This window comes from Delphinapterus leucas, chromosome 17 (genome assembly GCF_059928025.1).
Source record: "Delphinapterus leucas isolate spDelLeu-1000000601 "Yukka" chromosome 17, BTC_Dleu_Yukka2, whole genome shotgun sequence".
NCBI classification, from domain to species: domain Eukaryota; kingdom Metazoa; phylum Chordata; class Mammalia; order Artiodactyla; family Monodontidae; genus Delphinapterus; species Delphinapterus leucas.
Window position 1 is genome coordinate 4,694,447 of NC_143145.1, and position 15,815 is coordinate 4,710,261.

General features: G+C 48.5%; 1 protein-coding gene across 1 annotated transcript in view; it reads left to right on the forward strand.

Annotated features, from left to right (window-relative positions):
* The window catches only part of FAM135B (family with sequence similarity 135 member B), a 181,026-nt gene that overhangs the window by 93,818 nt on the left and 71,393 nt on the right, over positions 1 to 15,815 (forward strand). The window contains exon 4 of the mRNA XM_089899196.1: positions 2,392 to 2,565. Within this exon, the coding sequence (XP_089755322.1) occupies positions 2,392 to 2,565 (174 nt within the window). The remainder of the gene's footprint in view (positions 1 to 2,391; positions 2,566 to 15,815) is intronic.

Consider the following 15,815-nt stretch of genomic DNA (forward strand, 5'->3'; position numbering starts at 1 on the left):
CCCATTATATCCCATTCTGTCCCTGGACACTTCTGCTTATCAGGAAATTCCTCTTTACTTCAAGGGACAAGTCATCCTTCTGTGCCTTCCTTCAGTTGCCCTCAAGTTCAGTCCTTGTAACCACGCATTAAAATTCTCAGTCTGGGGGCTTCCCTGGTGGCGCAGTGGTTGGGAGTCTGCCTGCCGATGCAGGGGACACGGGTTCGTGCCCCGGTCTGGGAGGATTCCACATGCCACGGAGCGGCTGGGCCCATGAGCCATGGCCGCTGAGCCTGCATGTCCGGAGCCTGTGCTCCGCAATGGGAGAGGCCACAACAGTGAGAGGCCCGCGTACCGAAAAAAAAAAAAAAATTCTCAGTCTGGATCGCAGTTCAGGTACACAAGTCATCTCTTCCCCTTCAGTTGAACACCAGGGCTCTTTCTCTGTGTTTTGCATTTTTTGTTTGTTTGATTTTTTTGCTGGTTTTAGTTCCTGTATAAGAACCCAGGCATTTTCCTCTCAGTGCTATCCAGTTTACTCTATGTTTTTTTTTTCTAAATTGAGACCTCCCCCTCCCCCAGAACTGAGTTGTTTTTTTTTTAAACATCTTTATTGGAGTATAATTGCTTTACAATGGTGTGTTAGTTTCTACTGTATGACAGAGTGAATCAGCTATACATATACACATATCCCCATATCCCCTCCCTCCTGCATCTCCCTCCCACCCTCCCTATCCCACCCCTCTAGGTGGTCACAAAGCACCGAGCTGATCTCCCTGTGCTATGTGGCTGCTTCCCTCTAGCTCTCTAGTTTACATTTGGTATTTTATCTCCATTAATTAGCTCTATTCCTTTCAGGGCACAAAAGAGCTATCACCTCCCTCACTCTGAATTCTTTACTCCTACCTATTAAAGTGGCTTAAATTCTTGTTAACATTTTTGACATCTTTGCTACCCTGACACGTATTTCACCCCCTGTTGTTCAAGCCCTAAGGATAGTCCTATGATTTGCAGCAGCCTGTGTCTGAATGGATTCAAAGTAATTATGTGCAGTAGTTTAGAACAGACTGTGGAGTCAGACAGACCTGGGCCCAGCTTTTAGGTTTGGCCTTGTGACTTTGAACAAATCCGTTAACTCACGTTGGCTTTACCTCCTCATCAATAAACGGAATAACGTCAGTGGATACCTCACGTGATTGTCATGTGCATTAAGGGAAAAGACGCCATGCTCGGTTCACAGTAAGGCTGCAATAAACAGTTGTCAGAATGATAGTGAATATGAATGTTAATGACTTCCTGAGACTCAGGAGAGGACACTCTGTGCCCCCTCCCATCAGGCTTCTTCCTGGTAAGAGAGGAGGTCATCATTTGTGGGCTAGTTTGGAGTCACACTGGGCTCTGCTGATTTAGTTAACTCTTCTACCTGGCATTCATTTGCACCCAAGCTCTAAGCGAAGCCCATTGGGTGGGGTCTTGGGAGTTTGCTCCCCTCGCTGTTTTCTCTCTGTGTCTCTTTTCCTCCTCTGTGGAGGAAGAAGCAGCTTCTCATCTGGACATCCTCTGAGCTCTCTGCTCTGCTCACAGAAGACGCTCCATCCAGGTTTCCCAAGGGGTCTGGTTCAGAGACGCCCAGAGAGCCTGAGTGACTGGTGTGCAGAGGAGGAGATGAGCCCTGGATGGCTTTCATTTAGACGAAGATCTGCCCCATTTTTACAACCAAAGACTCTGTTAGGCTCTGCTTACCAGCTGGCTTATCTCTTGGGAATCAGACACATAGCAGTTACAAAACGCTAGAGAGAAGGTAGAGGCGTCCTTGATGAAGTTGATCAGACTCTTTATTATTCTTTGGGGGTCATTCATTTATTCATTCAGTCACATATCCCTTTTAATAAGGAAATATTTTACCGACTTCTACAATATGCCAGATTCTAAGCTTGGTGTTAGGGATACAAAAATGAAGTAGTCACAGTTCTTGCCCTTAAGAGGTAGGAGTCTAGTAGAAAACACAGAGGTACAAAGGAAGTGCTGTGCTGGGCATCTGTGGGGGAAATACAAGAGCAAGCAGGGAATGGGGGTCTGGGAGGGCTTCCCCGTTGAGCCTGGAAAAGTGTCTGGGCATCTTTGCATCACTGACAGATGAGCTCCGTGTCGGTAATAGCAGAGTGTGAGCCCCGGCTCTGCTGCATAGCAGCTGTGTGACGTCCCACGAGTTCTCTTCCCTCTCTGAGCCTCGGTTGCTTCATTTGCCCATCACGGGGAAAACAATTTCTACCTAACAGAGTATTTGCAGGAACTGGGTAAGCCGAGGCAGGCACAGTGCTTGTGCGTGGGCGAGGTTGCCTTGTGGACCCACCTGGCTGGCAGCAGGGACAACCTGCCACCACTCATGTGAGTCACTCGCTTGCCTTCCAGGCTGCGGGACATGGCCGGGGTCCCCGTGATCAGCAGCCGTGCTCTGGGCCTGCACTTCCACCCCCGGAGAGGCCTGCATCACCAGGTCCCCGTCATGTTCGACTATTTCCACCTGTCGGTGATCTCGGTGACCATCCACGCTGCCCTGGTGGCCCTGCAACAGCCCCTGATCAGGTATGAGGTTGCGAGCCCTGCTGTTACGGGGAGGCGGAGGGGCGTGCTTTGGGTTTCTTGTTACACTTGAGTCTCCCGTGTGTCTGAGATGCTGAGAGTTGGCCAGGAGAGATCAGCTCAGGCCAGAGGAGCTTCCCCCAGGCTGCAGGTTTAGGCTCTGAGCCCTCACTGCAGGGCAGTGGAGAGATGGGCAGGGATGTTGGAGTGGGTGCCCCTGGAGTCAGGAGGACACCGGCAGGGAACCTTGGTGCTGAATGGGTGAGACCTGCTGCCTTCACCTGAACTGGCTTTTTTCTAACCCTGTCTTATTTGAAAAGTCACCTAACATCCCTGAGACACACAGTCTTCATCCCTAAACCAGGGACGCTCGTGGGTCCCGTCCATTTAAGGTTTTAGTGACTCTCACACGAGGACAGTGCCAGGCGCATGATTTTCTGCCCCTTCCTCCAGTAACTATTTGTTCAACGATAGGACCACCTGAGTGGCCCTGTGCTCGCCCTTCAGTGAATTGTCCCAGAGCATCTCCGTGGTCCCACGAAGCACTGAGGTTCTCTGAATGACTTAAGCAGAGGGACAGAGCCGACAGCAATGAGCACATTGTACTGTGCCCGGGTGTCTTCCTCCAAGCACCTGGAATCACCAGATGTGGACATCAGCTCACTTCAAACCTCCCACATGCATGGGGGCACGGGTTGCACACATGGGCAAAGGGATATTCGGGGATGCAATCTTGCAGCATGGAGTTTCTGGAAGGGAGCTTTCCCAATGTCCCTTTTCAGTGCTGGGGGTTGAAATGCATGTGGTGGAGACTCCGGTCCCCACTCACTGTTGGGTAGGGGTCCCGATCCCCTGCTGGGGTCAAAGAGAAGGAAATGAGACCTTGGCCGGGCTATGTGACCAGATGTGCTTCTGCCAGTCGCTGTGCCTGTCTGCTTGCTGAGCTCCGTCCCGGGCTCTGCTCGCTAATGGGGCTATTTTAGACACTCTGCATAGAAAGTTTAACCTCCTGACAGAAACACTGCTTTACAGGTTTGTCTGCAACCACCTTGCTGGAGAGCAGTGCAGATAGAAATTCACCATGAGAGATTAGGCTTCTCCAGGGATGGGGGTAAAAATAGAACTGCCTTCTGTTCTCTGGATTTTGCAGGAAGCATTTCTATGAGTTCGTTCACGGTGGCTGGGAACACTGTAAGGTTATGGGAAATACCTGTCAAGTAGGGCAAGCTCCAGTTTTTTCCAGAAAAGCAGTTTCAGCGGCAACTGTTAAATCCAGCCAGGAAGAAGCAGGTGTGACATGAAAATTTAGCCGCAAAAGATCCTTCACCTTCCCTGAAACAGACTGAGGTCTGTTTAACTCTCAATGTTTAACTCTCAGATGGGTACAGTTTGATTTCACTTGAGAGCTTCAGCTACTCAAGGCCACACCGAAGACAAATAGCGAGTTATTCTAGTGACTAACTTACAGTCGGTCCCCTGAACGTGCCATGAGCATTGCTGCTCTTATACATATTCTGCATTTCTTCTGCAATGTTCCTTTTACCCATTTTCTAGCTAAACTGTAGACTTGCTTCGAATCTCAGTTCTAAACAAATGGGAGAAATGATTTTATTAGAGTTGATTGTATTTGTGGTATTTTCAAAATAGCTATATAAATATAATGGTTATATTAGATTTTATTATTTTTGTGGTAATATTGCCAATAACTTCTAGCATTTATTGAATCATTACTACTTGCCAGACATGGTATTTAAAGGCGTATGTGGCTAAGCTAAGCTCATGGAATCCTCAAACAGCCCCACTGTTAAGGTGCTGGTATCAATTCTTCTGACTTACGAGGAAACAGAGGCACTGGGAAGTTTAAAACTTTCCCCACGGAGCTGACAGATGCTGCTTCTGGGATTTCAACCCTGGCAGCCCAGCTCTACCGGTTGCCTCTTAACCACTTGGCGATACATACTCTGCTTAAGCATCACCTCTAGCTGTTCATCCCTTTCACCCAGCTTGGTTTGTAAACTTCCCTTCTGTTCTCACTGGCCTGAGTTTACCCGCATTGTATATATTACATCTGCCTCCCTCTCTAGACCCAAATGTCTTTACACTGAGGACCATGCCTTAACCATCTTGCCACCCAAGTACCTCACACACTGCCTGGCATATAGCATTAGCCCGATAAGTATTTGAATAAATGAGTTAAACCAAATTACAACGTTAGCTTTATTTCCCCATCAAGCTTTTACTCTGGAAGGTGTAAATTCAATCCTTCCACAAATATTTCTTGAGCACCTAGGATGGAGGTAATGCCATCTGAGGCTTTGTATTATCAAGACCCTCTTGGCCATTGGAGACTTTTACTCTCCCTGGGGGAATTAGACATGCCCGTAAAAAAATGTTCACAATATGACATGACAATTAACCATTAGGGTGTTTAATAGAAGGGATCTGAAAGAAAGGGAAAAGAGGTTTAAGTAGACTTTACCGATAGATCCATTGGTGAAAATCGAAAAGGTTGAGGGAGAGAGAAATGATCATAAACCCAAATGAGGTGAATGCAGCTCACGCAGACTTTTCGAATCTCCTCTGATCCGAAAGTTGACGATTGCAGACATACTTTGCCGGTGGATCTTGTGATGACTTGCAGCGCTGGGCAGGGTCTGTGTTTTTGTCTGGGAACAGGTACAGTGTTTCTAAGTAGCATCGATGCAGTGAGAGTCTTTGACATCCACGATCCTATGAGACTCCCACGTGGGTCGTGGAGGTGGGTATCGTTTTACGCTCTTCCACAGAAGAACAGAGGTTCAGGGAGGGGTTGGGGGTCGAGGGATCGCGCTCGGGTTATGCCAATGAAAGGAGAGGGGAGGGCTCAGACCAGGTCAGGTGGGGGCTCCCCTTGGCCTCTGGCCAGAAGCCCGTCCCACCTGCCCAGGTGGTTAAGTAACTTCTGCCTCAGTGAGTCTCAGCAGGCAGGTTGTGGGCATTTAGGGGGCGTTTCTCTGTACCCATAGTGGGATGTGTGTCATCCTTGGCCCCCAGGCTCACATGCCACTTGCACCCACTTGTCACGGCAGCATCAGAAAGTCCCACCCAAGCATCCCTCGAGGGTGAGCTACTTCTTCGAAATGGCTTATCTCATAGGCTCCCCGATAACAGCATCAAGGGGCTGAATTAATGGCCCCATCACTTTCTTCACATCCTTTTAGAAAAAATTATATAAATTTGCAATTCTTTCTATTCCCTTCTTTTCAGTTTTACTCGTCCAGGAAGAGGCTCCTGGCTTGGGAAAGGCGGCCCAGATACAGGACCAGAACAGTCTAGCCTTTCCCTGGAAAACCTGGTCTTTGGAGCTGGATACTGCAAGCCGACTTCCTCAGAGGTAATGTCTGCCTGGGGGCAGAGGCCCCAAGCCTTGCAGACTTCACTTTGCAGGCTGCGTCTGTTCTATGAGATTTCGGCTCCTTTCCAATGTCTCTGGTAGAGATTCCTTGCTCCCTGCATCCCTTCCTCTCATCGATGCATCCATCCCTTCTTTGATGGCTGCTGCATTCATCAAACGTATTCCCAGTGCCAGGCCCCAGGGTTGATGCAGGGAATAGCGTCTTCACATGGCACCTCTTCCATATGGTAACTCGAAGGAGATGGTTCCATGGAGGTCATGGGATGTGCTGTGAGGGGCTTCCCCCGGACCGTGTGGAACCTCAAAAGCCCATTCACATTAAGCTCATTTCAAAACCTGGCTCGATCCTTCATCTGCTTACTTCTCTGAGCCTCAGTTTTCCCACCTGTAGAGTGGGGTTGCTAATAGTTAATATATGTGTATTCGCTGCTGTAATGGATAAAAAGCGCTTAGACCAGTACTTGGTACTCAGTAGGTGCTCAATAAATATGCGTACCCTGTCCTTCCCCTTGGTCCTTCTTCCTAAGAAACACCTGTTGTTACACTTCTGTGATGCACAGGGCTGTAGGCATCTACAGCATTACTCTATATTTCTTTTGAGCCAATACACGATTGCTGTTATTAGGGGCCTGCTCAGAAATAACCGGATTGTATTTGTCTGGGCTCACCAGAGAAGTAGAATCAATAAGAGGTGATAGATAGATAGATACGAGACATTTATGCATCTCCCTTCTGTATTATAAGAAATTGTCTCATGCTATCATGGAGGATGAAAAGTCCCACGATGTGACATCTGCATCCTAGAGACGTGGGAGAGACAATGGTGTAAACTCCTATCTGAGTCTGAGTTTTTTCGTTTGTTTGTTTTGTTTTTAAACATTTATTTATTTATTTATTTTGGCTGCATCGGGTCTCAGTTGCGGCATGCGGGATCCTTGTTGCGGCACACGGGCTCTCTAGTTGGGGCCCGTGGGCTCAGTTGCCCCGTGGCATGTGGGATCTTAGTTCCCTGACCAGAGATCAAACCTGCGTCCCCTGTTTTGGAAGGCGGATTCTGAACCACTGGACCACCAGGGAAGTCCCTGAGTCTGAGTTTTAAGGCAGGAGAAAACCTATGTCCCAGTGCAAAGACAGGAAGAGAGAGAAACCCTCTCTCACTCAGCCTTTTTGTTCTGCTCAGACCTTCGATGGATTGCATGTTGCCCACCCACACTGGGGAGGGCGATCTGCTTTACTCATTCTGCTCTTTGAAACGTTCATCTCATCCAGAAACAGCCTCACAGACACACCCAGAACGATTTTTAACCAAATATCTGGTGTCCTAGTCATGTTGACACACACAGTTAACCGTCATACAACTCGTGTCGTAATTGGGAAAATTTGCCCACTCAGCCGGCCCCCAAAAGAGATGCTGCATGTCCCTGTGCAGCCAAGCCCTGTCCTCAGACGTTCCAGCACATCAGGTCCTACACTCAGCTGGCTCTCCTGTGACATCACCTTTCCCAGCTCTGAGCCCAACCAGGAAGTCTGGCCGCAAAACCTGCCCCGTCAAGTCTCCATCTTGTCCTGGCGGCTGTGTCACGTGTTCTCAAGAGTGGAACTTAGAAGAAAATTGCCAAGACCCTCCTGAGGGACAGGGGACCTGAACCCAGGACTGGGCTCTGTGCCCAGGAGGGCACAGACTTTAGAGCCAAAGAGAACTGCTGTGCAGGTGGACTCCTGTAGATGCAGGACCTCCGGCAACCACCGAGCCTTAGGAACCAGCGTCCTGAGCATTGGCAAAGGACCTGGGGACAGTAGCAAGGGAGAGGAAAGCAGAGACCCAGCCAGCAGGGGTGGGCATTTCCTTATTACCTTGTGCGCATGGACGGCTTCAGGGCTCCAGGATGGGATGGGGAGGGATGGAAGCCAGGGACTTCCTGCTCCCTCTGTATCCCCAAGGCCAGGCGCAGACCCTTCCTCATCAGGGGCTGCTGTGTGCCCCCCCAGGTCACCCCCGACCTCTGCCGCAGGTCAGTCCCTGCTCCAGACCCGCCGGAGCTTGACTGAAGGCTTTGTTGGGACCAGATCACAGCCCAGCTTCTCTGTCTGTACAGTCCTACTTCTCATTCCTCTGGCTCCAAGAGCCTCCCCAGTAGATCCACGTGATCAGACTCGGTTTTCCAGGGAACATGGTTTGGAACATCAGGGGTCATAGATCAGTTCAAAGCATCTTTTGACACTTACATCCCAAGACAAGGGCCTTTGCTGGGGCCACAGGAGCATATGGGGATGATGGTGATCTGGTGTCTGCCCTGAAGGGACTCTCTGTTCCTTCCTGTTTGCACAGCCTCTCATGCCTCATTCACTTGCCACCACCTCCGTGAAGCACTCTCTGATTTCCTAGCAAGAAATTCCCTCTCCCAAATGTTTTCACCACAGTCAACTCTAGGCATCTCCTCCACTGGGCTCCGAGTGGTTGGGGACAGAGGCCATTGCCTTTAGCTCCACACCTTCAGGGCCCAGCACCATGCCTGGCACACATAGTGGGTGCTCAGGAAATGTGTGTTGGGCGAATGATTGATCCAAGTGCATGGTCGTGTTTATATAGAACTCTGAGCGGCGAGAGGGCTGAGCCGCAAGGTGTTCCTTGCCTTACACGGCAGCAGACAGACGGCGGCGGGAGGGCAGGAGAGTGAGACACCTCCATGGACATGTGGGCGCCAAGCAGGACTGCCCTTGGCAGAAACCCTGGACCTGGCATGGGGTGGGGTAGGGAACACTGTAGACCCTTTCAGCCTATCTGATTCGGTGACATCTGAAGAGAAGATGTGGCAGTGATGTGGCAGAGAGAAGCTTCTGGTTTCGAATACCTGCTCTGCTCAGTGCTTTGTGCCGTGGACGACCCTATTCGCCCTGTAAAAACTCAGGCTGCTCAACTCTAAAATGGGATAATACCTATAGTTTAGAAGGGATTTTAGGCCTTAGTCTGTGTAGAAACAGTATAGAGATAGACCCATAGCGGGCACACAGTACAGCAGAATTTTTTTCCCCATTCTTTTCTTAGCTGTTCTGGGGGATGTGTGTCAAAGAAGATATACCTGACTTTTACCAGAGTCAGATAAAATAGCTTATTTGTGGATGCTCAGCGGTGAACTTGCTCGCAGCTCAGTGGGGTATTTTCAGGACCTGATTCTTTCCCTGTGCCTTTTCCATTTGGGTCCCATCCAGTTATGCAGGCTCAGAGCCTCGTGCCCATCCTGTGCCTTCCCACCTGGCAAGGGCTGCCAAGCAAAGAACAAAATCCACTCCCCCGCCTCCCTTGGGGGCTGTGCCTCCCAAATCCCCAAGAAGCCCAGCGCAGTAGCAAATAACATCGAAGTCCGCGCAGATTGCAGCATCCGCTGGAGCGATTAGAGAACAGGTGTTCCCTTCAAAATAAGCCTTTCTGTGCAGAGACATGTGCAGAAACTAGAGATTCACAGCAAAATGAGCCCATTGGCCTGGAAAATCATGGGGAGGTGAGGCTTGCTGTGACGTGTCACGCCCCTTTTCCCGTAAGCCCAGGTCCCTCTGGTCCTGCAGCCCTGCTCTTTCCTGCGGCATCTTAGGCAGGGAGAGCTTCACATTCAGGGTTGGAGCCAGAGCTTACGGTCCCCTTCCCCCGAAAGCCAGCAGCTCTGCCCCGGGGGAATTATTTTCCCTCTCCCACTCATGGCTTATCTGTCAAAGAGGATACTAATGCCTGCCTTGCAGGGTTGCTGAGAAGATTGAATGAAATAAGCATATAAAAGCCTGGAGCGGAGAGCTTGGCACAATAAAATCCTCTGCTGGTCTTATTTTTCTTTGAAGTTATCCACGTAATGAAATCAAACATTACTACAAGAACCTCAGCGTTATCTTGTGGATGGGACATGGAACGAAGGATCTTAGATGTTTCCTGTTCTTGGCTGTACCCTGCTGTGTGACCCTGAGCCAGATACTTGCCCTCTCTGGGCCCCAGTTTCTCAATGTCTAGAAAGAGGATTGGATGAGATCGTGCTGGAGGCCTCCTTCAGTCTTTGCTATGCTGTTTTTACTGTGATATCCCTGACACTGCCTGGTACAGCTGGGGACACGACGTATGCTTGATGTATTCATTCAGATTCTACAGAGAAACAGAATCAGTAGGATAATATGCCTGTGCATATATTCATATATATAAAGAGAGAGAGACAGAGACAGAGACAGAGAGACAGAGAGACAGACAGGTTTACTGTAAGGAATTGTCTCATGCAAGTGTGGAGGCCAGCAAGTCCAAACCTGCAGGTCAGACCAGCTGGCTGGAGACCCAGGGAAGAGTTACAGTTCAAGTCCAAAGGCCTTCTGCTGACCAAATGGCCAACTTCCTTCTTCTTTAGGGTGGGGAGGGCGGGTCTTGCGTTCATCAGTTGTTTTCTTTTAACGTCTTTAACTGATTGGACGAGGCCCACCCATATTGTGGAGGGTGATCTGCTTTACTCAGAGTCTAATGATTTAAAGGTTAATCTCCTCTGAAACATAACCTTCACAGAGACATCTAGAATAATGCTTGACCACCTATCTGGGTGCCATAGATGGGCCCAACTGACATGAGAAATTAACCATCACATTTAATCTAATGCTCCGAGTCTGACAGACTCTTCTTGAAGATCAGGAATCCAGTGACTCAAAAGTAGGAGAATCCCTTTCTCGGTCCAGGGAAGCTGCACACCCACTTCCTTCTCACTGAATGAAATAAGTGGGGTTGTTCCAGTTCCCCGGGGGAGGAATGGCCACGTGGTGGAGAGATGCAGACTTTAGAACTCTCCTCATTCTCAGAGCTCTGCTTCTTCAGCAGGAGCATCAGTGTGTCTGTCTCTTTATCTGTCTGCCAGTCCTTTACTTAGCCCCTACTCTGTGCTAGCATCTCTGTGCTGCAGGGGCTAAAACAAATAAAACTCAGTCCTTACCCTCAGTGGGTCATGAGATCCAGTGTGTGAGGCAAAGGAGAAATGAAAAGTTTTGAATTCCACGATCGTGTGAAAAGTGTGATGCTGATCGTTTGAAATCACATTTTTGAGCACCTGCTCTGCACCGAGGGACTCTGTTAAACCACCGCTGCGTGTGGACTCTGTCAATGTCCACAAAAAAGTTTCCTATTTTCATTGACAGCTGAAGAAACTGAGACAGAGAGAGGTTAAGCCACATCTGTAAAGTCACACAGCTGGGCAGGGACCAAGCTGGCGTTTTAACTCAGTCAGCCCGATGCCAGCCCACTACCCGTCATCAGCCACTAGATTGATGGTCAACCAAAGAAGGGGCTTTGGTTCATCCGCTCTACGAGGGCAGGTGCTTTTCTGCTTCGTTCCCCTGCGTGTGCCTGGCTCAGTGCGCGTGCTCAGGAAGCCTTTGTTCAATGAACGAGTGTCTGAGATCGTGGACTCTGAGAACATCAGAATATGCGAGAGCACGAAAGCCCTCGTATGCAGGTGGTTAGGCATTTAACTCTCCAACAGATCTGTTTCCCGCCGGTGCTCTGAGCCTCCCGAGTCCTGTGCTCACCAGTGGAGATCACAGAAACCGTGCTGCCAGAGCAGATGACTGCCCGAGATGAATACCTTGGCCACCAAAGTGAAGTCCCTCCATCCTCTGCTCCCCTTAGAAGGCGGTTCCCCAGGCAGAGGAACGTGTGTCATTGAGAGGAAATGCCAGCTCCCTTTTAAGTCAGATTGCCGAGAACTGAAGAACGGCATCTTCCTTGAAGGGAATAATGCTCACACAGCGCATGCGCACACAGGACCTGGCTTTGCAAGTCCTTCTGTGCTGAGCCTTGTGGCGTGACGGCCCTGCCCTCACTGATGGGAGGCGTGGGTCTGGTGAGCATGGAGGTGGGAGGGAAAGTGAGGCACGGACCTGACTTCCGAGCAGAAATCTCCCCTCTCCCAGGCATGTGCTTCCTCGTTTTCCTTCTGCTCCATTTTTATTGGGTTCTTTGCTCTTTGCCCTTTGCTTTAAATATACACTTGCTTGTTATTGTCAGCATCTTCCTTTCTTGAGGATCTGGAGTCATGAGGATGAGACACAGACGTTCATTATTACTGTTAACGCATCATTAGGTTGACTGTGGATGGTGACATCTCCGTAGGTAGAGACACTGCCATTGGTTTGGTGGCTACTCAGATAATTATCAAGCGTCTACTATGTCTCAGGCTCTGTATGAGGAATTGGTGACGTAGCACTAAGGAAACTGGCTGCCTGACCTGCCTGGTGGAATGTTATCATTTCTGTTGCTCTTGGTGCCCATCTGAGTTGTTGGCACATCGTAGGTGCTCAGTTAATGATGGAGGGACAGATGAGGTGAGTTGAGATCTCATTAGATTCTCGATCTTATATAAGATGTGACCACAGATGACTTAGCCATCAGACACAGTAGGCTCAGTGCTGAGGGCCCAGAGTACTTTCAGGGGCCGACAGAAATGTTTTAATTTCATTTAAAATCAGAACCAAAAGATGGATATCATCCAATATGGATTATATTAATCTTCGTATCAGTGCAATCATACAAACATAATTTTAAATCTATTTTTTAGTGGATGAAAGTGCCTGGGGCCCACAAAAGTCATAATCCGGCCCCGAGAACAATGATTGTTCCTTGGTTTTTGTTTCCTGATTATGGGCATAAGAAAGCAGAGTCTGGTGAACTCAGATAACTTCCCCAAATGCAAAAGTGCAAACCTGCAATTCAGCGCTCTGGCCCTGTGTGTGCTTTGTCAAAACTCATTTCACCAGTGTGATACCTACACATGGAGTGTGCTCCACAGATATTTGTCTGTGAATGAAACCGAAGAGATTTCAGAGGGTGCAGAGAGCAGCTGTTTGAAACGTGTGAACGCTGTGCTCTAAGGTTAAAGTACCCGAGGAAGGACCAGAAGTTACCAGGAAAACAGTAGTTACTTAAAGGAAAGCATGGGTTATAGTTTTCACAAAAACTGCATTTAATGCCTTCTGTTACTTTGGGAAGTACGATGGCAAACGCTGTTGTGTTCTCCCACTCCATTAAAATTAAATAGTTCTAAATTTCTCATTTAAATGATTTTCTCATTTACTAAAATCCTGTGGAATAAATAGTAGGTTGCTAAATGGTGCACAGGCTATGATGGGCTTTCTCTATGTGGTATATTGCATCCATCTGCATATGGATCCAACATGATTGCACAGGTCATTTCTAAAAGAGGAGATAAATCAGTGGAAATGGGCTTTTCATGCAAAAGCCTGTAGTATTGCTTATTTAGGCACCACCCTTTTCATTAGTGAAAAATTGCCTTTATTCCACATTGCCTGCTTTCAGACGTCTTGTCCCTCTCCAAAGAGTCTAGGCAGGATGGGGGATGTCAGCTCGCAAAGATGAGGTAGGTGCCTCCCTTCCCAGACTGCCCTGCGTTTCCCCACTGCATCTTCAGGTTCCAGTGCGGCAGACGCTCAGTGAACACGTACCAAGTGAATACAAGATGCAGACACAGCAGGGCATACAGGCAAGATGACCAGATTTGGAGGAAGAAGACCCGGTAGGGCTAAGGCCAGGTTCTTCCATGGATGAGCTACGAGAACTTGGACAAGTCATTGCACCACTCTGACCTGTTTCTTCTTCTTGTCTTAAGGGAGAGGAAGAAACCCTCTCACTTTGTGAATTTTGCCTGGGATTCAAGATGGGAAAGGTGGTTCCCCCTTTGAGCATCCCTGTCTCCCGACCGTCTCCTCTCCCCCAGGGATGGTGTGATGGTGACACCGCAAATCACAGTTACCTTCTAGCATAATTATATCAGCTAAATATATCGAACACTTCCTCGTGTTAGGCTCTGTGCTGGGTGTTTTCATTATGCTCCCTTTCAGCTCCCTGCCTAGATTCACACGATACAGTTGAGGAAACTGAAGCTCTAATAACTTCAGCAAATTGCTCAGCGTCAGATAGCCGGTCCCTGGCAGGGCTGGGGCGTGAGCCCAGGGATGCTGAGTCTGACCCCTGCTTTCTGTCCACTTGGAATCATTTCTCACCTGCTCGTCTCCTTTAATCCTCCTGTAAGCGTTGGGGCTGTGTCTGCCACACTCCGCACCAAGTATTTAATCCAGGTATCTCTTGAATCAATAATTATATTAAAGTGTGCTCCTTTTTGCAAATAATAATAATTTGTTTTTGAGGAGCCTGAGTCTAAACCATTCCTCATGCGCTTTTTCAGACAATGCTTGTAGTTAATGCTCAAGCGGGAGGATGAGTGAAGTCATCGTGAACAAATTAGCCCCATCCCTAGTTTCCTGGAATTTACAATTTTGCCAGAAAAAAAATATTGAAAAAGTAATTTCATGGAAGATAAACATTAAGAAAGAATCATCTACAGTGCTGTAGCACTGCTGGAACATGTAACGGGGTGGTTTCAAGATTATCAGGGTGATTGAGGGCAGGCTTCTCTGCAGGAGGAAATTTAAGTCGATTTTTCAGCTAGTAGGTAACAGGGTGCAGGACTGGGTTTAGATCCATCTCTTGCCATGGACTAGTGGCTTCCAAAGCCCTCCATCTTCCAAGGCTAGACCTCAGTACCTTTAGAACCTTTGAAGTCATTTGGCCCATCTTTCTTGTTTTAGAGAGAATATCCTTGGCTTGAAGCTTTGATTTATTACTTTATTTAACATGTTTCTATAGAGCACCTATTTTCATTGACCTCGTGATGAATTAGACAAGCACAGCCTAGAGAGAGAGGAGGACCTCACACTGCAGGGGGTTGGTCTTTGGATAGGGGTCTGCTAGTGAAGCATAAAGGAAGGTCGCAGGGCAGTCTGGGAAGGGATGCACCTACCTCATCCTTGCTGCCTGACATCCCCCATCCTGCCTAGACTCTTTGGAGAGGGACAAGACATCTGAAAGCAGGCAATGTGGAATAAAGGCAATTTTTCACTAATGAAGTCAGATGTAGTCAGGAAACACTTCTCAGAGTGAAGGATCTCTAATCTGAGTCTAATAAATGGATTGTCAGTGGTGGAGGGGAGGGGAGGGGTGAGGAAGGGTTACAGCAGGGCCAAGGGCAGGGAGTGAAGGGGCGTGGCACATCTGGGGACTCCAGGGAGGTCATTGTGAACAGACATGGGGCCAGGAAGGTCACCAGTGATCTGATCATTAGGAGCCCTGTGAACTAGGTTAGGCACAAAAATATTACAAGCAGGGGATTGGTACAATAGGATGGGTTATCTTTCTTGCTGCTGTACAGAGGACTGATTGAAGGAGAGGGCTGAGGCCAGAGAGGCAAGGTTGGAGGCTGTTGCAGTGGTCCAGGAAAGAGTAGAATAGTTGCCTGGGCAACGCAGAGGTGAGTTGAGCAGAGTGGAAGGATAAACGGATGTCAGAGCTGCAACTGAAGTAGGATGGAGAGATTGCAAATTAAGTAGATGTACTAGTTGTCTGTCAAGGGTCCTAATGGACGACCCTAATTTAGGCTTTTACATTGAATAAATGAGTGTTTAACTCACAGAAGGGAATATATGTGATCCTCTCTGCCCAGAATATCCTTCTCTGACCCTCTCCCATCACTCTTCCCACCCAAAGAACTCCTATTTAGCCTTCAAAACCCAATTCAGTCATTGCCTTTTTTGTGAAGCCTTCTTTGACCACCCCAGATAACCCTAAGCCACTAATCTGTCTGTCCTACATTTGCACTTTGGGCATACTTCTCTTATTTTGCTTAAATGTAATGATTGTCTAATGAGTCTCTGTTCCACTTGAAAGCATTCTGTGAGGGCATAGTCGTTAATCTCAACACTCACAGTTAAATCACTCCAAGCACATTTTACCCCCCTTTCCCAGGGTAAACCCGGGTCATGCCCTTGAGGAAAC